General features: G+C 35.9%; 2 protein-coding genes and 2 pseudogenes across 3 annotated transcripts in view; 2 read left to right on the top strand and 2 right to left on the bottom strand.

Moving 5' to 3' along the window:
* Window positions 1-27,231, top strand: part of RRM1 (ribonucleotide reductase catalytic subunit M1) — a 45,515-nt gene that overhangs the window by 15,476 nt on the left and 2,808 nt on the right. For both annotated transcript variants that reach the window (XM_012744906.3, XM_012744907.3), the window contains exons 7-17: window positions 689-851; window positions 9,392-9,533; window positions 13,179-13,262; window positions 14,295-14,456; window positions 14,902-14,981; window positions 15,644-15,845; window positions 18,631-18,780; window positions 19,336-19,557; window positions 21,552-21,628; window positions 25,483-25,618; window positions 26,673-26,768. In XM_012744906.3, the coding sequence (XP_012600360.1) occupies window positions 689-851; window positions 9,392-9,533; window positions 13,179-13,262; window positions 14,295-14,456; window positions 14,902-14,981; window positions 15,644-15,845; window positions 18,631-18,780; window positions 19,336-19,557; window positions 21,552-21,628; window positions 25,483-25,618; window positions 26,673-26,768 (1,514 nt within the window). The remainder of the gene's footprint in view (window positions 1-688; window positions 852-9,391; window positions 9,534-13,178; window positions 13,263-14,294; window positions 14,457-14,901; window positions 14,982-15,643; window positions 15,846-18,630; window positions 18,781-19,335; window positions 19,558-21,551; window positions 21,629-25,482; window positions 25,619-26,672; window positions 26,769-27,231) is intronic.
* On the top strand, window positions 862-9,381 carry LOC105860314 (chromobox protein homolog 3-like). The gene is made up of 3 exons (XM_012744914.3): window positions 862-2,452; window positions 4,522-8,473; window positions 8,668-9,381. Exons 1-2 carry the CDS (start codon window positions 1,995-1,997, stop codon window positions 4,583-4,585), a joined length of 522 nt encoding a protein of 173 aa, XP_012600368.1. The 5' UTR covers window positions 862-1,994; the 3' UTR covers window positions 4,586-8,473; window positions 8,668-9,381.
* LOC105860313 (26S proteasome regulatory subunit 10B pseudogene) lies at window positions 11,520-12,655 on the bottom strand (annotated as a pseudogene).
* On the bottom strand, window positions 18,071-18,180 carry LOC142870863 (uncharacterized; annotated as a pseudogene).

Genomic DNA, 27,231 nt, shown 5'->3' with positions numbered 1-27,231 from the left:
GCTTTAATATTTGTTTCTTTCCATCTTTCTTTCCTCCTCTATATAATAAAATATATATTATTATATGAATTATATATAATTTATATATAAATATATATAATTTACATATAAATTATATTTATATAAAATATAAATTTTATATATAATATAAATTATATAATATCTTTCCATCTTTCTTTCCTCTTCTATATAATAATATAATATATTATATTGAATATAAAGCTTTGAGGTATTAGCTTTTTAAAAATATTTATATTTATTTATAATAATTTTTTTGTTTTTTTTCTTTTTCCTTATTCAAAATCTAGGTATTAGTTTAATATTTGTTTCTTTCCATCTTTCTTTTCCCCTCCCCTCCCCTCCCCTCCCCTCCCCTCCCCTCCCCTCTCCTCTCCTCTTGTAAGTTTTTGAGATGGAGTTTCACTATATTGTCCAGGTTGGTCCTCCTGCCTCCGCTTTACAAGTAGCTGGGCATAGAGGTGCATGCCACCGTGCCTGGCTGCCTGAATATTTCTGTTTAGACTCTAAATAACATTTTGAACTTTAGCTTAGTTTGTGAATTTATGTCCTGCTTATTGATATGAAGTTTTTCTAATTTTCTTTTGGTGTTCCTTTTTTTGATTCAAATATGTGTCTCAGACTAGTTTTTCTGATATGTTCCATCACATGAAAATTCCTCTATTTATAGTGGCTGAAAGACCACAGCATATGTTGATGAGGGTATCCGTAGGGATTCATGAAGAAGACATTGATGCTGCAATTGAAACATACAACCTTCTTTCTGAGAGGTGGTTTACTCATGCTTCTCCCACTCTCTTCAATGCTGGTACCAACCGCCCACAACTTTCTAGGTATGTGTCATCTATCGTTATTTTAATATCCTGAAATGGTTTTGAGGAGGGAAATGAACCTTGACCTCAAGAAATTGGTCTATCACATAAAAAATAATTTAAATCACTGCTTGCTCTGATTAAATGAGATTTGCATTTAAAGTGTACTATTCAATGACTTTTAGTATGCTCACGGAGTTGTGCAACTGTCGCCACAATCAATTTTAGAACATTTCATTATAAGTATTTGCTCTCTCTCCAATTCATTCACACTGCAGTCAGATTTTTCCAGAATGCAAATCTTGTTTAATCAGAGCAAGCAGTGATTAAATGTTTCTTAAATTATTTTTTGAATTATATCTCAATAAGGCTGTTTTTTTAAAAAAGTAAATGCCAAGAACTAGTTAAGAGACTCTTAGTAGTTTATACAAGAAATTGTGATAGGTGGGTTAAGGAGGTGAAAGTAGAGATTGAAAGAAGTAGAGAGATTCAAGAGATATTTAGGAGGTAAAATTGACAGAATTTGGTAATATTTTGAATATGAGTCAAGGATAATTCCTGCATTAATGAATACAATAATAGCATTAATGGTGGTGCCATTTGCTGAGAACAGGAACACTGTGACAGAGTCTGGTAATATGTAAAAGAAAAAAAATTGTTAGCAAGTTGGTTTATTCTGGGAATTCAAGGATAGGTTAACATTAAAATGTAATTCATTACATTAATATTGTTTACAATTTAATACTCTTTCATTAGAAAAAGGTTCAGCAAAATAGATATAGAAAATAACTTCCTTATTTGGTAAAAGATACCCACTAAAAACTTAGATGTATCATCTCTTTTTTTCAGCATGGTAGTAGAGACCTGAGCGACCTCTATAAGATAAAACAAAAGATTGGAAATGAGGGAACAAAACTGTAAAGATTCACAGAAATGATATTAACATAAAATTAAAAAGTTTTTAGCAAAATATCTGGATATAAGTTCAATTTACATTAATCAGTTGAGTTTCTATACTTTAGCTGTTAGAAAATTTTAAAGTTTTAAAATAGAGCCATGTATAGATGCTATAGACCTGCGACCTCGAGTATCTCAGAGGCGGTGAATAATAGCTCTTCACATCTGCAATAATAGTGGCCTCCAATAAAGACTACATTACAAAAAATGGGAAAGAAACAGAATGGAAAGAATAAAATGGTTGAAGAGGCAGAGCCTGTAGAATTTGTGGTGGAAAAATTACTGAAGCGACATATAGTAAATGGGAAAGTGGAGTATTTCCTAAAGTGGAAGGGATTTACAGATACTGACAATACTTGGGAACCTGAAGAAAATTTAGATTGTCCAGAGTTAATTGAAGCATTTCTTAATTCTCAAAGAGCTGGCAAAGAAAAAGATGGCACAAAAAGAAAATCTTTATCTGACAGCGAATCTGGTGATAGCAAATCAAAGCAGAAAGGAGATGCTGCTGACAAACCAAGAGGCTTTGCCAAAGGTCTTGGTCCTAAAAGAATACTTGGTGCCCCAGACAGCAGTGGAGAATTAATGTTTCTTATGAAATGGAGAGATTCAGATGAGGCAGATTTGGTGCTGGCAAAAGGGGCAAATATGAAGTGTTCTCAAATTGGAATTGCTTTTTATTTTTATTTTTTAAATAATAATTTCTTTTTATTTCAGCATATTTTGGGGGTATAAATATTTAGGTTATGTGTGTTGTCTTCCTCCCCTTTCCCCCCATCCTGGAATCAGAGCTTCAAGCATGTCCATCCCCTAGATGGTACGCATTGCACTCATTATGTATGTATATATCCATCCCCTCCCCCGTCCCATCTGCCTGATGCCTAATAAATGTTATTCCTATATGTCCACTTAGATGTTGATCAGTTAATACCAATTTGCTGGTGAGTACATGTGGTGCTTATTTTTCCATACTTGGGATACTTCACTTAGTAGAAAAGGTTCCAGCTCTATCCAGGAAAATACAAGAGGTGCTATATCACCGTTGTTTCTTATAGCTGAATAGTATTCCATGATATACATATACCACATTTTATTAATTTACTCACGTATGGATGGGCACTTGGGTTGTTTCCACATCTTAGCAATTGTGAATTGTGCTTTTATAAACATTCGAGTGCAGGTGTCTTTTTTATAGAGTGTCTTTTGTTCTTTGGGGTAGATGCCCAGTAATGGGATTGTTGGATCAAATGGTAGATCTACTTATCTACTGTATCACTTTAAGGTATCTCCATATTGCTTTCCACAGAGGTTGAACTAGTTTGCAGTCCCACCAGCGATGTCATATCTCTCCGCATCCACGCCAACATTTATTGTTTTGGGACTTTTTAATAAAGGTCATTCTCACTGGATAAATGATATCTCATTGTGGTTTTGATTTGCATTTCCCTGATGATTAGAGATGTTGAGCATTTTTTCATATATTTGTTGGCCATTATCTGTCTTCTTTTGGAAAGTTTCTGTTCATATCCTTTGTCCACTTTTTGTTAGGGTTGTTTGATTTTTCCTTGCTGATTTTCCTGAATTCTAAATAGATTCTAGTTATCAGCCCTTTATCAGATGTGTAGCTTGCAAAAATTTTCTCCAATTCTGTAGGTTGTCTGTTTGCTCTCTTGAAAGTTTCTTTGGCTGTGCAGAAGCTTTTTAATTTGATCAGGTCCCATTTGTTTATTTTTGTTGATGCTGTGATTGCCTTTGGGTTCCTTTTCATAAATTCTTTGCCTAGGCCAGTGTCTAGAAGAGTATTTCCAACATTTTCCTCTAGAATACTAATAGTTTCACACCTTAGGTTTAAGTCTGTTACCCAGCGTGAGTTGATTTTTGTGAGAGGTGAAAGGTGTGGATCCCGTTTCAGTATTCTACATGTGGCTATCCAGTTTTCCCCAGCACCATTTATTGAATAAGGATTCTTTTCCCCAGTGTATGTCTTTGTCTGCTTTGTCAAAGATTAGATGGCTATCTGAGGATGGTTTTATATCTCGGTTCTCTGTTCTGTTCCACTGGTCAATGTCCCTGTTTTTGTGCCAATTCCAAGCTGTTTTAATTACTGTAGCCTTGTAGTATAGTTTGAAGTCTGGTAAATTGATACCTCCCATTTTGTTTTTATTGCCTAGGATTGCTTTGGCTATATAGGGTTTTCTCTGGTTCCATATGAAGCATAAAATTATTTTTTCTATGTCTGTGAAAGATGATGATGGTATTTTAATAGGGAATTGCATTGACTCTGTAGATCAGTTTGGGTAGTATAGACATTTTAATAATGTTTATTCTGCCACCCAACGAGCATGGTATGTTCTTCCACCTGTTTACATCCTCTGCTATTTCCTTCTTCAGTGTTTCATAGTTCTCCCTGTAGAGGTCTTTTACCTCATAAGTTAAATATATTCTTAGATACTTTATTTTCTTTGTTACTATTTTGAAGGGAATTGAGTCTTTGATTTGGTTCTCTATTTGACTGTTATTGGCATATATGAATGCCTCTGATTTCTGTGTATCGATTTTGTATCAATTCAAGGAGTCTCTTGGTTGAATCCTTGGGGTTTTTCTAGATATAATATCATATCATGCCTATTTTGTTAAGTGTCCTTATACAAGAGTGTTGAATTTTGTCCAGTTGTTTTTCTGCATCTGTTGAGAGGATCATATAGTCTTTGTTTTTGCTTCTCTTTATGTGGTGTGGAATTGCTTTTTATGAAGAGAGACTAACTTGGCATTCTTGTCCAGAAGATGAAGCTCGATAATTGTTTGCTTTGCTTTATATCTATATGTATAAAATCTGGGTCTTGGTTTTTGATTTACTAGTTTGAAGAAATAACTACATTCTAATAAATCAAGTTTGATACATTTGTTTTGAAAGTAGTATTGAGAGAGTTGTTGGAGGGTTTGTTTGCATCAATAGCACTGGTTACTTTGAACAAATAAATAATAACTTTCTGTAGTTGCTTCCTTTATCAGAAAAGAACATTAGATATCATGATATATTACTTCCTCTGCACTAGAGAACAGCTTTTCTAAATGCTAGGGGAAATTTCCATAGCCATTATTGAATCAGAACTTGTGTTTAACTCATTTCTAAGGACCATTCTGGGTTTTTCAAATTTGTTTTTGTGTGTATATACATAAAATGCATATGTAAATGATTTTCTTTGTTTTTAAACATTCACAAAAACAAAAATCACTGGTAAGCCCATGTGTCTGCGATGCCATCATTCTGAGCAACCTAAGAATTGAAAATTTTCCTGAAGCTATAACATTTCAAATTAAATAGTTGATTCTTTATTAATTGGACAATTTAAATAGATAATTTAAAAGCATCCATATCAGAATCTGTATCTACATGTACAGTCATATAAATGCAACATTTCATTTACAAAATTCCTAAAAGGAAAAGCTTTATCACTACCTACAAACTCCTCACCCAGATGAGGAAACTAGACAAATCCTGGTGTGTTCTAATGCAGTAAACAAACAAGACTTAGTTAAATGGACATTAAAGATTCCTCTAGCGAGCCATTCCTTTACAAAAAGTTGAAATCCTTGTGCTGTATTCGCTAAAAGGTCATGGTTAATGGATAGCTGAGGGTTGGCTCATGGAAACCTAATCAGAAAGGTTAGAGATGTTGACAGTTTCAGACCTGCTGACATAAATGGGTGAACAAACTTTTTTTGTAATCTAAACTGTTGGCCTGTATGTTTTTTCCTTATCCCACCTCATTTCTTACATGTAGGCTCAATCTTTTCAGTATTTGGGTTACTGGTTCAGCAGAAGTCAGGAAAAGCAACTTTGTAGTAATCATAATATTATCCAATTGTATCTTGTTTACTTTATTGTAAATACTGGTGAATACTGGTCAATAAATAGTTCTATATTCCTTTAAAAAATGTATATATAGCCATGTATCACTTAAGGATGTGGTTATGTTCTGAGTAATGCATCATAAAGTGATTTCCTCATGTGAACATCATAGAGTATACTTACACAAACCTAGATGGTGTAGCCTACTCCACACCTAGACTGTGTGGTGTAGCCTATTGCTCCTAGACTACAAACCTATACAACATGTTACTATACTGAATACTGTAGGCCTGGAGTCCTCAAACTACGGCACGCGGGCCAAATGCCACCCGCTGAGGACATTTATCAGACCCACCGGGTGTTTTGCCACTGCTGCCTGTCCTGCTTAGCAGCTGACTCGTCCCTTGTCCACAGTGTGCACTCTCCAATGGTCTGAGGGACAGTGAACTGGCCCCCTGTTTAAAAAGTTTGAAGACCCCTGCTTTAGGCAGTTGTAACAGGATGGTAAGTGTTTGTGTTTCTAAACATATCTAAACATAGAAAAGGTAAAGTAAAAGTATGATATAAAAGATGCCATACCTCTATTGGTCAGTTACCCTGAATGGACCTTGCAGGACTAGAAGTTGCTCCGGGTAAGTCAGTGAGTGGGGAGTAAATGTGAAGGCCTAGGACATTACTGTACACTAGTGTAGACTTTATAAACAGTAGACACTTAGGATATACTAAATTTCTAAAATATTGCTTTTCTTTAATAATAAATTAACCTTAGCTTACTGGATGACCACCACTATGTATGCAGTCTGTTGTTGACTGAAGTATCATTATGATACTAGAAGGTACCCAAGAATAAATCTAATAAAAGATGTGTAAGAGTTATAAGAAAATTCTAAAACATGATTGAAGGATATTAAAAAATAGAGAGTGATTTTATGTTCATAAATAGATTGAATATTATAAAGGTGTCAGTTTTTCCCAAGTTAATCTATAGATGCAGTGTAATTCCAGTCAAAATGTCAAAGTGCTGAGTCTAAAATTTATGTGAAAGAGCGAAAAACTAAGAATATTCTAGTAGACTGCCCAAAGATATCAGGTCCAAATTTCTAGAACCTGTAAATGTTACCTTATAGGGAAAATGGTCTTTGCAGTTATGATTAAGAAGGATCTTGACATGGGGAGATTATCCTGAATTATCTGGGTAGGGCCTTGATCCTATTAAAAATATTCTTATCAGAGAGGGGCAGTGGGAGATAGGAAGTATGCAAATGAGGAGAAGGTGGTGTGAAGATGGAGGCAGAAATTGGAGTGGTGTGGCCACCGAGGAAAGCTATCAGCTACCAAAGGCTGGACAAGACAAGGAACAGATTTTCCCCTAGAGCCTCTGAAGGGTGCATTCTTGATTTTGGCTCTGTGACACTGATGTTGAACTTCTGACCTCCAGAACTATGACCAAATAAATTTCTGTTTTAACTCACCAAGTTAGTGGTTATTTGTTAAGGCAGCCATAGGAAACGAATACAAATAGCAAGACAGTTTTGAAGAAAAAGCCCTACCAGACTTCAAGACTACTATAAAGCTGTGATAATCAAGGCAGCGTGGATATTTACACTGGGATAGACAAAAACTACTGAAGTATAACAGAGAGCCCAGAAACAGACTCAAGTTTATATGGGAACTTGATGAATAACTGAGGTGACACTGCATTTCATTCATATGATGCTAGGGAAATTGGTTATCCTTATAGGAAAAAAGATAATTAGATTTCTTCATGCCATATATAGAAATAAATTCAAGAAAAAATTTAAATATGAAAGCAAAATGAAGGGCATGTATAGCATATATAGATATTCATTTATTTTCTTCCCAACTTTTTTATTATGAATTCCAAACATAGAGAAAATTTTAAAGAAAAGGACAATAACATTCATACGTCCGTAGCTGCCTAGATAAAAAAATTACTAACATTTTGCCATATATATGAAATGCAAATATATATATACTTTTTTTATCTTTAAAATTAAAAACATTGGGAGCTAAGTCATTTGAGAGTGAGTTTCAGATGTTATGACTCTTAATATTTCAATTTGCATCTTGATAGGAGAATATTCATGTGACATCAACAGTGGAGGATTTCTTAGCATATAAAAAGCAAAACACCATAAAGTAAAAAATTGAAAAAATTGGCTACATTAAAATTAAAAACTTTTGTGAACCAGAAATGAAGCGAAAAAAGTTTCAGACTGAGAGAAGATATTTGCAACATGTTAACTATTAAGGGATTATGAGAAAAAGACAAAAAACCAAAACACAGGCAAAAGATAATGCATGGAAGAAGAAATTTGATTGGCTAATAAACATCTGAGATGTTGAATAACTTTGCTAATAATTAAGAAAATGAAAATCATATTTCATATCTATCAGATTGATACAAATGAAAAGGCTGATAATACCAAGTTTTAGCAAGAATGTGGAAGGAATATAGGGAAATCTTATATGTTACTAGATAGAGTATCTATTTTTCCATTTTGGGGAAACTTTAGTAAAATGGAACATGTGTGTATCTTTTGGCCCAGCAGTTCCCCTTCTAGGTTTATACCCTATGGAAATCTTTAGATTTGAGCACAAAGTGATGTGTTCAAGAATTTTCATAGCAGCATTGTTTAGGATAGCAAACAAATTGGAAATAATCCAAATGTTCATCAGTAGACACATGGGCAAATATATTGGTATATTCATACAATAAAATATCTTACAGCAATGAAAATAAACTAAGTCTACATGTGTTAATATGAATGAATTTCTGTAACACAATATTGATTTAAAAGCAAGTTACAAGGCCGGGCGCTGTGGCTCACGCCTGTAATCCTAGCTCTTGGGAGGCCGAGGCGGGCGGATTGCTCAAGGTCAGGAGTTCAAAACCAGCCTGAGCAAGAGCGAGACCCCGTCTCTACTATAAATAGAAAGAAATTAATTGGTCAACTGATATATATATAAAAAAAAAAAAATAAAAAAATAAAAGCAAGTTACAAGAGGATAAATACACACCCAGAAAACTATAAAGTGTAGAACATATAAAGATATTAAAGTAGAAATGCATGAAAATGTTAGGGTATTGCAGTTAGATTATACTTATAGTGTCTAATTTTTTGAGATAGTTGACAAGTACAAAATATTTGTTATATTCTCTTTATCTTTCTGAATGTCTGAATATTTAACAGAAAAAGTAAGTGGATAGAATCCAGTGGAGTAGTTGAATATTCAAGGTAGTGAAAGAATTATTGGTAAAGTTCCTGAGGTCGGGAGTAGGATGAGCTATAATTTTGGTAGACATATCAAAGAATTGATTGATCATGAGATGGATGTTTCTTTTTTCATAAATGTTTTATTTTTCTTGGCTACTAACAAGTTGAAAAAACTATAATGTATGTGAATTTGTATAAGAAAATGTGATAATGGCCCAGTTGTAGTTTGGTAAAAAATAAATATAAGCTAATATTTTAGACTTATGACTGAACTAGGCTTAATATCTAGGGTAGGCATCTTATTTTAAAAGATGATTTTAAAATAATATATGTTGATATGTTTTATTGTGTCATGTCCAGTAGACATTTTTATTTTTCCTTGTAAAAACTCTTAAGAATTTTATAAACTTCAGTTATTTTATTGGCCTAATTTACTGTCTTTGGATTATATAATCATTTTTGTGACTCTACTTCATTTCCTCCTCTGAGTTGAGCCCTTTTTCTCCCCATAGCTGTTTCCTTCTGAGTATGAAAGATGATAGCATTGAAGGCATTTATGATACTCTAAAGCAATGTGCATTGATTTCTAAGTCTGCTGGGGGAATTGGTGTTGCTGTGAGTTGTATTCGGGCTACTGGCAGTTACATTGCTGGGGTAAGTTTCTGTTGTTTGATGTTTAAAAGGGGGATTTAAGTTCAAAAGCAACCAGGCTTATGATTGAGAGGGCTTATGCTAGGAGTTTGGGAGACCTGGATTTCTGTTAATTACTAGCTGGCTATGTGACTTGGAGTGAGTCATTTCACTTCTGGCATCATTGTCTTCTGTCTTTTTTTTTGAGACAGAGTCTCACTCTGTTGCCCAGGCTAGAGTGCCATGGTATCAATCAGCCTGGCTCACAGCAACCTCAAACTCCTGGGCCCAAGCGATCCTACTGCCTCAGCCTCCCGAGTAGCTGGGACTACAGGCATGCGCCACTGTGCTGGCTAATTTTTTTTTTTCTATATATTTTTAGTTGGCCAATTAATTTCTTTCTATTTTAGTAGAGATGGGGTCTCGCTCTTGCTCAGGTTGGTTTTGAACTCCTGACCTTGAGCAATCTGCCCTCCTTGGCCTCCCAGAGTGCTAGGATTATAGGTGTGAGCCACTGTGCCCGGCCCATTGTCATCTGTCTTATTAGAGATTTAGATTTGACTACATAATCTCTAGAATCCTTTTTTTTTTTTTTTTTTTTTTTTTTGAGACAGAGTCTCGCTTTCTTGCCTAGGCTAGAGTGAGTGCCGTGGCGTCAGCCTAGCTCACAGCAACCTCAAACTCCTGGGCTTAAGCAATCCTACTGCCTCAGCCTCCCGAGTTGCTGGGACTACAGGCACGAGCCACCATGCCCGGCTAATTTTTTATATATATATATAAAAAATTATTAGTTGGCCAATTAATTTCTTTCTATTTTTATAGTAGAGACGGGGTCTCGCTCAGGCTGGTTTTGAACTCCTGACCTTGAGCAATCCGCCCGCCTCGGCCTCCCAGAGTGCTAGGATTACAAGCGTGAGCCACCGCGCCCGGCCTTCTCTAGAATCCTTTTTAGCTCAGATTTTAGAATTCTGATTTATTTTATCAGTAATAGCAGCAACTATCATTTATTGATTGCCTACTATGTGTTAAGCGTGTCATAAATGTTTTACATGAATTACTAATTTAAACTTTACTACAATGCTATAAAATAGCTACCATTATAGACACATGCTAGGAATTGTCTTCCTTATAATAACCTTGTTAATATAGACACTATTGTCTTCATTTTGCAGGTAGGACACTGAGGCTTAGAAAGTTAAATTACTTTCTGAGATAAGTCACTTAATATGTGGTAGATTCAGTATTAAAGCTTTAGACATTGCTACTTTATCATGTAAATGCCAGCCCTTTGCTATTATAGTTCACTATTCATTGGGAGTCAAGATAATATTTTGGGGTAAGACCTGTGTTTAAATCTTATCTCCACTAACTAGTGGCCACTAGTAAGTTATTTATATCTCTGAGTTTGTTTCCTCATCTGTAATGGGAAGAAAATATCTAACCCTGTAGAATAAAGTTCCAGAAGGAAACTCTTCCATTATGTGGTGTTTTGGAGGTGCTGTGATACATACAGAAGTTTTACACAATAGTAGAGTGAACCATTGCTCACTTTTCTTTCTAGACTGTTTAGAGGCTTGCCTTGGGGTTAGAAGGATTATTTAAAAAATTTGATGAGTTATCTGCTAGTTGTAGTGGTCTCTATTTTATTATCCTTATTTTAGGATCCATTTATTGCTAAGAATCTCCATATGCTTTATTTATTGTCCTGATATATCCATTGCATATAATTTTTACTGTAAGTTGCCTTCAATTCTTTTGGGAAAAAGACAGTATAGTAGTATTTTTACTGTTTCCAAAGTGCATCTTTATATAATGACCTTTAGAAGGTGTACAGTTTAAATTTAGCTACCCTGATTTTGGGTTCTTTTCACTTGTGATTGTTGTATCTCATAGTAAATTAGAGGTACCGTGAAGTAACTTAGCACATAATTGTAATTTATTCAATAACATTTTTTCTTTACCTTCATTTTTATATTAAGCCAATGTCTGTCATGTAGCTATCAAAAACCCTTATACAGGATTGTAGTCCAATTTAGACTCTAGCTTCTTAGAATCAGCCACTTTCTGACTGCTTTCATGAAGTCTTACTGTACTACAAAAATCATGATCAGCATGAATTGCAAACATACCTGCTTCAGTACAAAGATATGTCAGGTCTGTTCGATTAAAGCCACCTGAAAGCTTCACAATTGCTTCATAATTCTATTTCACCATGCTTTGTAATGGGACCTGCATGGATTTTCAATATGTCTAATCTTGCTTATTCATTTGGCAAATCGATAGGTATTTTTCTGTCTAATTATCCTGGACGCAGCAAAGCAGGATCCAGTGTATTTGGTCTATTTGTAGCCATGGTCATTTTAACTCTATGCAGAGTACCAAATCCATCCATTTCATTCAGTAACTCTATTAAAGTTCTTTGAATCTCTGTTAGCTGAAGTACCCTCAGAAAACCGACTGAGATGCTAAAAATAGCATCTGTTTTATCCAAAAAATGATGCGTGGCTGATGGTCCCTGGCATAAACATTTCTCAGATCAAATGAGCACTTTCAGCAATGTTATTGTCTATAGTAGAACTAGATACGACCTTTAAGAAATTACAGTACAGTTGGCTAGCAACAGCTCGTGCCAAGAGTGTTTTTCTTGTACCTGGTGGGCCATATAATAAATAGCCTTTTGGAGGTATTATTCCTACACATTAGAATAATTCTGGGTTTGTAAGAGGTAATTCTATCATGATCTGTTCTTATAGTCCTCCAATCTCAGAATAAGAAACATCCCCAGGGTCCTTATAAGATATGTTGTAAACCAGTGGATCCACCTATCTTAGCAAATATCTCATGATAGCATAGTCATATCCAAGGCAGCTCTTGTTCCTGGCTTCAGCTTGCTTTTGTCAAGCTGTCTCTGGCGACCCACAACATATCTTGGTCCATTTGTAGCTTTAACAGTAAGTTTTTCTTCAGTTAATTGCTTAAGCACTCATCACAGTCTGCCCAACACTTCATAGGGCCTGCACTTCGTAGGGCCTTCAGATCATTTTCAGACTTTTCATACTGCTTGGTAAGTTCTTTTAATTGTTCCCTTAACTCCTTAAGATGGTGTTGATCTTGTGTTCCAGTAGCTTCTTGTAGTCCTGAAGCATCCCAATAAAATTTTGTTGATTTTGTATTGGGCATTACTTTTTCAAAGCCAAGGTAGAGACGGAAAGCAGGTAAAACTAGAATTTAGGCAACCTTTTTGATAAAAGATTGGGAGATGGCCGGGTGCGGTGGCTCATGCCTGTAATCCTAGCACTCTGGGAGGCCGAGGCAGGAAAATTGATTGAGCTCAGGAGTTCTAGACCAGCCTGAGCAAGAGCAAGACCCTGTCTCTACTAAAAATAGAAAAAAGTAGCCAGTCAACTAGAAATGAAACAAAAAATTAGCCAGGCATGGTGGTGGATGCCTGTAGTCCCAGCTACTCAGGAGGCTGAGGCAGGAGGATTACTTAAGCCCAGGAGTGTGAGGTTGCTGTGAGCTAGGCTTATGCCATGGCACTCTAGTCTGGGCAATAAAGCAAGACTCTGTCTCAAAAAAAAAAAAGATTGGGAGAGAGTAATTTGTTCACTGTTGGGCCATTTTATTCTCTTTTTTGCTGAACCACCTCTATCTCGGTCTTTCTTTCAGACTAATGGCAATTCCAATGGCCTTGTACCAATGTTGAGAGTATATAACAACACAGCTCGATATGTAGATCAAGGTGGAAACAAGGTATGCTCTGTTAATTGAAAGTACTGGAAATCAGAACTCAAAATCTATAGCGATATATATACTTATTTTAAGATCATTCAATTATATATAGCATCTAACTACTATACTTTAAAAAATGCTTTTCAAATAAATTTGAAAAATATAATTTACTTATTTTAAAGTGCACCCTGCATATACTTTAAGTGTTCAGTTTGATGGGTTTTGACAAATGTATATACTTGTGTAATCACCACACCAATAAAGACATGGAACATTTTCATTTTCATTACTCTAAAATGTTTCCTCATGAACCTGTGCATTTAGTCACTCCTGTCACTCCCACCCACACATACTTTATCCCTGGCTCTAGGCGGCCATTGATATAGGCAGCTTTTTTACATGATAGTTTATTTGCAAAGAATTTCTCAAGTTGTGACTCACGTTAATACCTAACCTTGAAATGGAGTTGTAATATGTGCTCTAGGTGGTTGTTTTGAAAAAACAAAACAGAACAAAAAAAACCCCAAAACAGAACAACAAAATCCCCCCTAATTGATAGAAGGAACAGTAAAGTTGAGAGAATTGGGTTGTTTACCTAATGTTATCAAGAGGATTATTTATGAATAGGGTCTACCTGCTTCTTATGACTATATAGGTATACCAATCATCTGTTTGTCTATTTCTAAGAGCACAGCTTATATTGTCAGAGTTAAAGCGACTTTCTTTGGGCTTTACATAACATGTCATATGGTGTAAAGTGAGTTGGGCTATCATTGAAGAGGATGTTCCATCTGTAGTTAACTGTGTCACTTGGGACAAGTTACTTAATCTTTCTTGTTATACATTTTTTGATAGTTGCTCTTTTTTTAACTTGTAAGATGTAAGAAAAATATTACTACTTTACATTTTTATAGTACTTTGATTTATATTATTTCATTTAATTCATTAATTGTAGTCAAGATCAAAAGAGATATTATAAAAGTATTTCAGAAAATATGAAGTTTCTTTGTTTCATTCTGATTCTAAAAAGAATGATGATTTATTTACCATTAGCGTCCTGGGGCATTTGCTATCTACCTGGAGCCTTGGCATTCAGACATCTTTGAGTTCCTTGATTTAAAGAAGAACACAGGAAAGGAAGAACAGCGTGCCAGGGATCTTTTCTTTGCCCTTTGGATTCCGGATCTCTTCATGAAACGAGTGGAGACTAATCAGGTGAGAGATACCTGTTGGTAGTAGTGACTTGATTCAGTGAGTTTTGTTTTCTTCAGTCATGTTTAGTCTTGTTTCTTCAGTCATGTTAAGTTATGTTTAGGAAGAACCCATATATGTGTGATGCCACAGAAGGCATTCTGAACAATTAAGAGATGCCATGCCTGTCTTCTTGCATTTCTGTTCTCTGAAGTAGATGCTATCTGACCTAAATGCTTAAAAGGACATGTACAAACAGGAAGAACTAGGTGTTTGGATCTGAACTTAAAATGATTATTCTACAGAGAATTTCCAAGAGAGCCTATGAAAGCCACTTTATCTTTGTAGTGTTTCTAATGAATTATGGTTGATTATTTGAAGTTTCTTTCTTCTTCTGTTTTTTGGCACATAGTTGTCAGGATTTGATGCTTGAAGTTTCTTACGATTGGTACTGCCCTTCCCTTTGTAGGAATGGTCTTTAATGTGTCCAAATGAGTGTCCTGGTCTGGATGAGGTTTGGGGAGAGGAATTCGAGAAGTTATATGAAAGGTATGGGAAAAATATGAAAATAATAATGTTTTAATCATGGTTTCTCTTATTTGGTGGATCCAAATATCAAAAATACTTAAATCATTAGCTCATTTCTAGGAATCATTAGAAGCATCTAAGAGAGAAAGTGATTAATAAATTAATTTTGGTCAGGTTTGCTTCTTGAATCTTCAAAATTGGTTTCTGTTTTCTTCTTTCTTAAAATTTTGGGATATATAAATAAGTGCTTGGGTTTTTTAATTCTCATAAAAATTAAGCTAAAGACTAGCAGTGTTATTGTTTTGCTTGTCATACAGTACTTTTGATAAAATAAGTTATGCTTTATATTGTATATAGGAATCATTAGTGACTAGGATACATGTCAATAGGTCATTAAAATTACCACAGTATTAAGAGATTTGGCTAGTTTTGTTCCTTTTTATTACAAAAGATATTATTGATTTGGTGGGATTAGGATCATTTGAAGGTGTATAAGGCTGCCTGATTTTCCTGTCTGACTTTATCCAGAGTAAAATAAATATATTCTTTTTTTTTCTCTTAGCAAAACATGGTAAAAATTTAAGTTTTCATAACTTTATATTTTAATGTCTTTCTTCAAGTTGTCTATAATAAAGATTTTCTTAAGGAATAAATATTAAAATAATCCTCACTTTACCTTTCAGTTATGAGAAAGAGGGTCGTGTCCGCAAAGTTGTAAAAGCTCAGCAGCTTTGGTATGCCATCATTGAGTCTCAGACAGAGACAGGAACCCCATACATGCTCTATAAGGATTCCTGTAATCGGAAGAGCAACCAGCAGAACCTGGGAACCATCAAATGCAGCAACCTATGCACAGAAATAGTGGAATATACCAGCAAAGATGAGGTAGGTAGAAAAACTTCTGCCTAGAATACTGAGAGAAAGATCAGGCAGTTATTTTTTGCAAATCTCTTGCTTGATTTCACTTGAGATGGGTGAAGGAAATTTTCGTAGTTTGTTGTTAGTAGATGAGCACTAAAATAGATTATAAAGGAAGAGGTATAATCTGTGCCCATAAATATTTTTTAGTCTAAGCCATGTAGAAAAGACTGTTAGTTTTTTCTTATACACACATAATTGTAATAATATTTAGTTGAGAAAAATAGCAATGTACAGTTATAGTGGTTAAGGACAAACACAAAAATGTGTTAGGATGTTTATGTAGTTTAAAGTATGTAAGCATGTAGAAAGTTCTTTCAGTGAATGGTCAGACAAAATTCTAATCTCAAATCTGCAAGGAGGTTTCCACAGAAGAGTCAACGCTAGAAATGGGACATGGATTTGGCTTTAAAAAGTTGAGAGAAAAGCTTTCCATTTGGGAACGACAATCTGTATGATAGAGAGAAGGCTAGATTTTGTGCATCATGTCAAGTAAGTTTGTTTTGATGGAGCAAATAGATTAAGGCCTGGTAGATGGAGAGATGGCTATGGCTGGGGGAAGGGAAATAGAAGGTAGAAGTGACATGTCACGGAGGTAGAAAGCCCTTGTAGGTTTCTGCCAGGAAAATAGCATCAAAATGCTAGGATGAAAAGAATGGTTCTTGTTTCTGGTTATAGAATGTCTTGGTCTGAGAACAGGTTAGAGGTTAGCATAAGGAAGTTTTTGCAGTAGTTGGACTGCAAGCTGCTTGGTTATTGGATGTAAACTATGGAAGAAAGGAGGAAGGAGCAGATCACCAATTCCAGGACCTAAAAAAAACCCACAAAAAACAAACAAACAAGTGAAAAGTCAGGAAGTAAGTTAAGCATACTGCCAAAGTTACAGTTTAATTCAGAATGTGGTGGGCACCAGCTATGTGTGAAACACTGTGCTATGTGCCTTGGGAATGTAAATAAATATGGCTTAGTCACTGCCCTCAGGAAACTTCAAATTTTGTTGGGAAGAAATTGACATACATTCACATTCAAGTAACTATTAATGCAAGATAGATTATCTTATAAAGACTAGAGTAACCATTTTAAAACAAAAATCAGATCATGTCATTTGTTTGCACAAGACTACTCTTTGGCTTGCCAACCCATGCAGAGTTCTTTTCTTTTAAGTGAGATGTAATTCATGTACCATAATATTTATCCTCTTAAAGTGTACAATTTAGTGTTTTTTAGTATATTAATAAGTTTGTGCAGCCATTACCACTATCTTATTCTAGTGCATTTTCATCACTGTAGATCTGCAGTCTCCAAATCCCAGGCCACAAACAGGTACCAATCTGTGGCCTGTTAGGACCTGGGCCACATAGCAGGATGTGGAGCAAAGGGCTTCATCATGAGGGAAGCTTCATCTGTATTTACAGTGGCTCCCCATCACTTGCATCACTGCCTGAGCTCCCCCTCCTTTCAGATCAGTGGTGGCATTGGATTCTTACAGAGTGCAAATCCTACTGTAAACTGCATGCAAAGGATCTAGGTTGCATGCTCCTTATGAGAATCTAATGCCTGATGATCTGAGGTGGAGCTGAGGTGGTGATGCTAGTGCTGGGGAGCAGCTACAAATACAGATTATCATTAGCAGAGGGGTTGCATTATGGTGAGTTGTACAATTATGTCATTATATATTACAATGTAATAATAATAGAAATAAAGTGCACAAAATATGCACTTGAATTTATCAGACTAATGTGATCCAAGCTATATTTTTAAAATGGGCATTTGGCAACATGTATAGAATGGAATAGATTTGAAGGGCATGAGGGAATCCAGTTAGGAAGCTATTTCAGTAGTATAGGTGAGAGAAGTCGAGACTAGATTGGGATACTTATAATCAAAATGGAAAAGAAGGTGTAATCATTCAACATTATTAAGTACTTACTGTATGCCAGATGTGCTAGCGCTAAAAATAATAATCTAAGGATAAATAAGATATGAAGAAGCTTCGTACTTAAAGTAATATAGTAGGGGAATCACCTTAAGAAATTTTTCAAAATCCACAAATTTGGATCCTCTGTTGCTAAGGGCTTGTCAGAATATCAGTGAAGGTGAGGTAGCTGTGTGTTTTGCAAGAACTTTTTGCAGTGATGGAAATGTTCTGTATCGGTGGCTATTTTTCTTTTTTTTTCATGTCAGATGGGTAATGTCAAATGGGTAATGTTGTTATGCTGACATCATAACAAGGTTTGAGGGAAGCATATCTTACATGTGAGCACGCAAACTCAGTCATTACTCTTATGAGCTATAACAGGATCTCTGGTGGCTATTAAGCACTTGAAATATGACTAGTGCAACTGAGTAACTGATTTTTAAATTTTATTTGATTTTAAATAGATAAATGTAGGCAGTGGCTACCATATTGGACAGTGTACATCTCCTAAATAACGAGATAGACATACATAAAAAATTAGTTATAGCACAGCATGATATATGTCTGGTAATAGAGCTATGTACTATGGCACACGGGGTTCTCTCTCCACTTAACCTATTTCACTGGTGCATGTTACAACTTACATATGTGACTAAGTATTAAAGAAATAGGATTAGTGGGATTTAGAAATGAACTGATGAAGAAGGAGAAGTCAAAGATAAAAACTAAAAATTTTAATGTCTGAGACTGTTAGAAGCTTACATGGTAGTCTCATTGACATTGGGGAAGAAATCAAAATTGTGTGATTCTTGACTCTTTTCTTTTGCATTCTAGGTTGCGGTCTGTAACCTGGCTTCCCTGGCCCTGAATATGTATGTCACGTCAGAACACACATATGACTTTAAGAAGCTGGCTGAAGTCACTAAAGTCATTGTCCGAAACTTGAATAAAATTATTGATATAAACTATTACCCTGTCCCAGAGGTATGACTAGATATTTCTCTGCTTATTGGTAGTTATTGAAATCCAAGATGGAGGGAGTTTGCCATGGTCTGTAAGCCATCATTTAAATGGCTGTCATTGGAATACTGTGAGAAAACTGACATAAAGAGGATAATGTGGGCGGAGCCGGTGGCTCACACCTGTAATCCTAGCACTCTGGGAGGCTGAGGCGGGCGGATTGTTTGAGGTCAGGAGTTCAAAACCAGCCTGAGCAAGAGCAAGACTCCGTCTCTACTATAAATACAAAGAAATTAATTGGCCAACTAATATATATAGAAAAAAAAATTAGCCGGGCATGGTGGTGCATGCCTGTAGTCCCAGCTACTCGGGAGGCTGAGACAGCAGGATCGCTTAAGCCCAGGAGTGTGAGGTTGCTGTGAGCTAGGCTGACACCATGGCGTTCACTCTAGCCTGGGCAACAAAGCAAGACTCTGTCTCAAAAAAAAAGAGGGTAGTGTGTATCATTTGGTGCAGAATGTTGCTTTTTCTGTTCAGTAATGTTTTCTCCTTTTTTTCTCTAAATCTGTTGGCACAAAGGCATGCTTATCAAATAAACGCCATCGCCCCATTGGGATTGGGGTACAAGGTCTGGCTGATGCTTTTATCCTGATGAGATATCCTTTTGAGAGTCCAGAGGCCCAATTATTGAATAAGCAGATCTTTGAAACTATTTATTATGGAGCTCTGGAAGCTAGCTGCGACCTGGCCAAGGAGCATGGCCCATATGAAACCTATCAGGGCTCTCCAGTAAGCAAAGGAGTAAGTATATGGATTAAATTTCTTTTTACTTGTGAGTACCTATAGTTGGCTGAATGGTGGTTTACCACCAAAGGATATGTCCGCATCCTAATCTCTAAACCTGTGAATGTTATCTTCTTTGGTTCAAAAAAGGGTCTTAGCATATGTAATTAAGAAACTTGAGATAAGATTTTCCTGGATTATCCAGGTGGGCCTTAAATCCAATGGTAATTGTCCTGCAAAAGACACAGAGAAGGGGAAACAATATGACCACAGAGGCAGAGATTAGAGTGATATAGCCACAAGCCCAGGAATGCTGACAACCATTAGAAGGTATAAGAGGCAAGGAATGGAATCTCTTCTGCGGCCTCTGACAGGAGTATGGCCCTCCCAATGCATTTTGGGCTCTAGAATTATGGGAGAATAAATTTTTATTGTTATAAGCTACCGAGTTTTTGGTAGTTTGTTACACTATACATAGGAAACTTCGGTACCTTTGTCCTCTGCAGTACAAAGGATACTCAATTTTAATTTCTTATTTAGAACTAGTCATTGCTGCCTGTGTTCATTTTCTGTTGCTAAATTTAGTGGGTTAAAACAACATATATTCATTATCTCATAGTTTCCACAGGTCAGGAGTCCAGGCTTGCCTTAGCGGGGCCTTTTGTGAGTCTCATAGACTGTGTTCAAAGTGTAACCGTGTTTCTCCGAAAATAAGACAGGGTCTTATATTTATTTTTCCTAAAGAGACACCCTAGGGCTTATTTACAGGGGATGTGTTATTTTTTTTTTAAGTACGGTACAACAATCTACATTTATTCAAATATAGTTAAGTCTTCTTCTTCTGGAACATCATCATAACTCTCCAAACTCCAAATTCCATCCTGAATTTCTTGCGACTCTATTTCCTTTAGAACCATTGGCCCCAATCTCTTATGTTGAGCAATAGAGCTCTCATGGGGCAGATGAGAAGGGCTGCTCGTCTTTACTGCTCCGTGACGAAATGCATGGGTTGTGCAGATATGCTGTGTAGCCACACCCATCACTAGGTCTTATTTTTGGGGTAGGGCTTATATTGTGCAAATGCTTAGAAATCCTGCTAGGGCTTATTTTATTGGTAGGTCTTATTTTCAGGGAAACACGGTAGTAGAGCCTACGGTCTCATCTAAGGCACCAAGTCTTCTTCCAAGTTTACTGGTTGTTGGCTGAATTTATTTCCATGTAGCTTTAGAACTTGTGGCATCTTGCTTCTTTAAGGCCAGTGGAAGAGGCATCTCATTTCAAAAAGGGCCCAGCCCAGCTCTCTTTTGAGGGCTTTCATCTGGTAAGTCAGGTCCACCTAGCATAATCTTCCTTTTGTTCAATTCAAAATCAGCTGATTTGCAGCCTTAATTACATCTGCAGAAACCCTTCGCTTTTGCTATAATTGTGGGAGTGACATCCTTCATATTCCCAGGTCCTGTCCACACTCAAGTGGAGATTCTAAATGCCCGTCCACCAGGGAGTGGGAATCTAGGAAGCTGTCTTAGAATTCTGCCTTCCACACTGCCTTTATTATCAGTAGTATGATTTTTTTTACACATAAAATGTTAATTTTAGTTTTGACATTTCTGCTGATATTTAGGAAATCTAATTTGTGGTCATTTGAAAATAGGTGTTTTTAGCTAAGTAAACAAATCAAGGAACAGATCAAAGCAGTGAAGAAAAGATAAGGTTACAGTAACGTTTTTACGTAAAAAAAAATGAATGTTTCTTAGCAACATGCTTTCATTAATGTTAGGATTTTCTGGTTTGTGGATATGATATGAGTTAACCAGTTAGCCTGCCTTTGATCAATATGACTATATGGAAATTTATCCAGGAAAATTTCTGGATCTTGTACTCTTTACAGAGGTTAACTAGAAGACAACATTTGTTGGGATGTGGGAACATGGCAGTTAGTCATTTGTTTATTGTCATAGTTTTAAAATTGCCATAGAGTGACACATCATAAGTTTGAGTTGTTTATTCCTTAGATTCTTCAGTATGATATGTGGAATGTTACTCCTACAGACCTATGGGACTGGAAACTTTTGAAGGAGAAGATTGCAAAGTAAGTGGAAAGAGATGTAAAGTAGCTTTGAAGGCCGGAGGGTTTGGGTTCTCCTGGATCTTTAGAAGTTAGGTATGTCATTTTAGCTTCTTAAACTCAATTTTTTTAATCCTCTTTTAAATGGAGTTAAAATGGCCTATTTCACAGACCTATTTTTGGAAAAATACTTTGTAAGATAATATATGTATAATAACCTGCAAGTTGCTTTGTACAATGAAAGCATTTTCAGTACATGGTAGGAATTATTAGCTGATCTTGTTTTAGGGACTTAACACACCTAGATTGGGTAGTTTTGTAAAATTTTTTTATTAAGCCTTCATTTTCCCAAATATGCTTGCTTTTTAAATGTTTTTCATTCTTTTATTTATTACTTAACCACATTGGGCATATAAATGGCTTTTGTTTGAATTGTTTGCCATAGAAATAAGTTAGGGATTTTGGAAGAGCTTTTGAAGGGTAATGTTTTAAATTGTGTGAAAGAAAAATTTCCAAGTTGAATCTTTATAGGACTTTTAAACTAAATCTTAAGAGATTTGAGGGCAGGCAGTATGTTTTGCTAAATGCATAACACAACAACTTGTTTTCATTTTCTGTCATGATAAGTTCCATCATTGTTGGCTTAATGCAAATGCAAAATGTTTAACATTCGGAGAAGAAAGCAGTAACTTTAAGATGCTCTTAAAAATATCTACTTGCCTTAAAATTGTTTTCTTAAATAATACGTGTTAGAAAATTTAGAAGAACTTGTGGAAAGGGAGGAAAATGAAAATTATCCTACCTAAACCTGATGTCAGTATCCTTCAGACTTTCTTCTGAGTGTGTATGCATGAATTTACATACAAATTCAACTTTTACAAAAATGGACCTGTACTATATTTTATATTTGTTATTTTGGTTTTTTTCCTCAACACTAGAGTGTAGCTATTTTTTTATATACATGACTTTTTTTTTTTTTTAAATTCAGGATATTATGGGGAGTACAAACATTTTGGTTACCTGTAATGCATTTGCCTCGCCCAAGCCAGGGCTACAAGCATGTCCTTCCCCCATACAGTCTGCTCCGCTTCCATTAGTTGTGGGTTTACCCCCCGACCCTCCACCTGACCCAATGAGTATTACCACCATGTGAACACCTTATGTTTTGATCAGTTAGTACCAATTTGATGGCGAGTACACTGTGGAAAGTAATTTGGAGGTACCTCAAAGAGCTAAAAATAGAAATACCATTTGATCCAGCAATCCCATTACTAGGCATCTATCCAAAGGAAAAAAAGACATTCTATAATAAAGATATCTGTACTTGAATGTTTATAGCAGCATAATTCACAATTGCAAAGATGTGGAAACAACCCAAGTGCCCATCAATTCATGAGTGGATTAATAAAATGTGGGATATGTATACCATGGAGTACTATTCAACTACAAAAAACAATGGTGAAGTAGCACCTCTTACATTATCCTGGATAGAGATTGAGGCTATCCTTTGAAGTGAGGTATCACAAGGATGGAAAAACATGACTTTTTTTATTTCAACATTAACGTACGAACACATTCATTAGTAATGAAGTTCAAATATAGAAATAAAATAGAAAGTAAAAGCCCTTCTTCATACTTCTGCCAACCACTTGTCCAAAAAAAACAAACAAAAAGCTAAAATCTTTTCCCTTATTAATGACATATATTTTTCTAGACCTTTTTTTGGTCCATTTGCAAATAGATACATACACGCACACAGCTTTGTCATATAAATGTGATCAAACTTGACATATTCGGAGACTTTTTACTTACTAATTTGGAGACCTTTCTCTTTTAGTACATGTATATCTATCTACCTTATGTTTTTAGTGATTATAGATAATTCCATAGTTTGGACATATCGTGTGTGTGTGTGTGTGTGTATGTATGTGTGTGTGTTTATGTATGTGTGTGTGTGTGTTTTGAGACAGAGTTTCGCTCTGTCACCCAGGCTATAGTGCCCTGGCATCAGCCTAGCTCACAGCAACCTCAAACTCCTGGGCTCAAGCAATCCTACTGCCCCAGCCTCCCGAGTAGCTGGGACTACAGGCATGCGCCACCATGCCCGGCTAATTGTTTCTATATATATTAGTTGGCCAATTAATTTCTTTCTATTTATAGTAGAGACGGGGGTCTCGCTCTTGCTCAGACTGGTTTCGAACTCCAGACCTCGAGCAATCTGCCTGCCTTGGCCTCCCAGAGTGCTAGGATTACAGGCCTGAGCCACAGTGCCTGGCCTATCATATGTGTTTGACTTTTCACAATATTTTCCTGTCTATAGACAGATGATGGAAGTAAAGATATGAAGATATTAATAGTTGGTGGCTTGCTTGATGCTATTTTACAGATGAGGAAGTAAAGATATGAAGATATTAATAGTTGGTGGCTTGCTTGATGCCTCACAACTAGAAAGTGACAGTAAGGTTGAGAACCCATGTATACAAACTCCTTCAGGATGAGGCTGTATGTATGCTAAGCACTGTGAATCCATAGCTATAGAATGCAGGAAAGATATGCTCTTTGTGTTTTATTTTTTTTATTTATTTATTTTTTTTTGAGACAGAGTCTCGCTTTGTTGCCCAGGCTAGAGTGAGTGCCGTGGCATCAGCCTAGCTCACAGCAACCTCAAACTCCTGGCTCAAGCAATCCTCCTGCCTCAGCCTCCCAAGTAGCTGGGACTACAGGCATTCACCACCATGCCCGGCTAATTTTTTGTATATATATTAGTTGGCCAATTAATTTCTTTCTATTTATAGTGGAGACGGGGTCTCGCTCTTGCTCAGGATGGTTTCGAACTCCTGACCTCGAGCAATCCGCCCGCCTCGGCCTCCCAGAGAGCTAGGATTACAGGCGTGAGCCACCGCGCCCGGCCTAATTTTTTTATATATATATCAGTTGGCCAATTAATTTCTTTCTATTTATAGTAGAGACGGGGTCTCGCTCTTGCTCAGGCTGGTTTTGAACTCCTGACCTTGAGCAATCCGCCCGCCTCGGCCTCCCAGAGAGCTAGGATTACAGGCGTGAGCCACAGCGCCCGGCCTGCTCTTTGTGTTTTAAAACCTTAAGATTAAGTGAACTAAGACATGTAACACAAATGTTAAAAGTATATACAAAGGTATAGGTCATAGAAAATGTTTGCACACAAATACTTGTATTTGACACTTGTATCTGTGCCTGCCTGATCAGGAAAGATGTTTTAGAATTGGTATCTCTTAGGCTGAGCTTTGAAGGATGAGCCAGGGGCAGTTTGAAGATTTCTTAGTGTGTCAGGTAGTATTTTCTCTTGTAATTACTCTTTTTGGCACTGAAAAGAGTCAAAAGATGTTAACCTTCTTCAAGGAACTTACAATTGAAGATGTAATAGGGTTAAATCAGGAATATACTTTGGGCATAATTTTTCCCTGTTTATAGGATTATGGAGAATTGTAGTGATATATGTCTGATTCTGACCACTTTTACATCATTGTTTCCTGAAGGGACCTAGCACAGTGATCATATAGGCACTTAGAAAAGAATGAAGGTTAGATACAGACGGGGAGCTCTTCAACAGCAATTCTAATGCTTCCCTGGACAAGGTAGTATATCATGTGCTATGATGCCTGAGTGCCACAGCACAAGTGGCATAAGTCATGGCATGATAAGGATTGCCAACAGTAAAAATTGTCCTGATTCTGTTCAGAAGTCAGGCATTTAAGAGAAGAGTGAGCTATGGCATTAATACTGTGTGGTGTTGCATCCCTGCAGGAGTTTAATTCAGAAGTCAGCATGTGAGTTAAATGCATGTATGATGTTATAGCATCTGCATTAGGATTAGCTGCTAATAATCTCTTTTTCTTTAGGTATGGTATAAGAAACAGTTTACTTATTGCTCCAATGCCTACTGCTTCAACTGCTCAGATCCTGGGGAATAATGAGTCCATTGAACCTTACACCAGCAACATTTATACTCGCAGAGTCTTGTCAGGAGAATTTCAGGTGAGCAGTTCACAACCAGACCTATAGAGAGATCTTTCAAAAGTTTGATGTTGGGAATAAATGCTCACTCATATTTAGTATGCCCCTTTTTCTCAGTTGGGGGCAAAGCTTTGATAAAGAGAGAAGAATCATCCTTATGTATAATATTGTTCTATGTTATTTTAGCACATAATGACATTTAATAAATATCTGTTGAAAGAACGGATGATTGGGGTTGAGGACGAAAGTAACTTGATATTAGAGTTCAAGTAATGTTTAACCATTATATAATTATAGCGATATATGCTATAACCTCAGATACTTAAGTTGGGATACTCAAAATGTTTATGAAAGTATCATTTAAGAGTGCTTCTCAGACTTGGTTACCTATCAGAATTTCTGGTGGATAGAACCAGTGGGTTTTTTTAAGGTAATTCTTAGGTGCATTTTGAAACAGGATTAGAGATTAAAAAAAAAATTCTTATGTGGAGCTAGGGTAGAGAACCACTGATTTAAAATATTTTTATTTGTGAATTTCCAGATATCTTGAAATAAATTTCTATAAGGTTTGGGGAGGATACATTTCTAATTTTTATACTTAAGTATTTATTTTATCCTTACGTAGACAAAAAATCAATTTGTTTAGATTTACTCAGCTTAGGCAATGTTAGTTGTTTTCACTTTTGCAAATGCTATATATTATGTTCCTCTTTTTTTTTACATTAAAATAATCAGTTCAGATTTATTGAGAAATAAAATTTTTAAGGTCAGTTTAGATATAATTGACAATTAAAAATTGCATCTACATCCAAGGCGTTCAATGTAATGATTTAATATATATACACTACACTATACTGTGTTTCTTGAATAATTTATATCATGATCTTAAAAGAATACAGCTTTTATGTGGTGGGATGGGTATCTCAGTTTCATAAAAAAAATAGAACTTACCAAGCAATCTAATGTTAAATAAATCTTTGGTGATCTTATTTATTTTAAGCATTAGACTTGTGATCCTATGTAGGCCCTATCATTGTTACTTATTTCTTCACATCTTTTCTGCTTTTTCATTCAGATTGTAAATCCTCACTTACTGAAAGATCTTACTGAGCGGGGCTTATGGGATGAAAAGATGAAAAACCAGATTATTGCATGCAATGGCTCTGTCCAGGTACAGAATGAAAATGAAGTGTGTACTTGAGCTGAGTTGGACTTTGTGGTGCCTCCTCACTTATCCCAAACAATGGAGAGAATAGCTTTTCATTGTGTTTATACAGCCTCTACTTATGTAGCTCTGTACACTTTGTGTTGTTGTGCTAGGATTATACACATCTTTACATAGCCCTTTCCCTCTTGTTGTTTGTGTAATAATATAGAATAGTTGCACCCAACTTTTCTGCATATTAGAATCAATTGGAGAGCTTTTAAAATCCTGAAGTTTAGGTTGTACCCTCTGCCAATTAAATAAAAATGTCTGAGAGTGGGAGTAGACATCTATATTTTTGGAAAATTCTTTGATGATTCCAAAGTGCATCAAAATTTGGGGACCACTGATACGAAGTCTGAAATTAGAGAGTCAGACTTAATTAAAAAGTGTGGTAGAGATTGAGGGTTGATAGTCCACAAGATAGAGT

The sequence above is a fragment of the Microcebus murinus genome, chromosome 4 (genome assembly GCF_040939455.1).
Source record: "Microcebus murinus isolate Inina chromosome 4, M.murinus_Inina_mat1.0, whole genome shotgun sequence".
In the NCBI taxonomy this organism is placed as follows: Eukaryota; Metazoa; Chordata; class Mammalia; order Primates; family Cheirogaleidae; genus Microcebus; species Microcebus murinus.
Note: the sequence above shows the minus strand (reverse complement) of the source record. Positions and strands in the feature narration are given on the sequence as shown.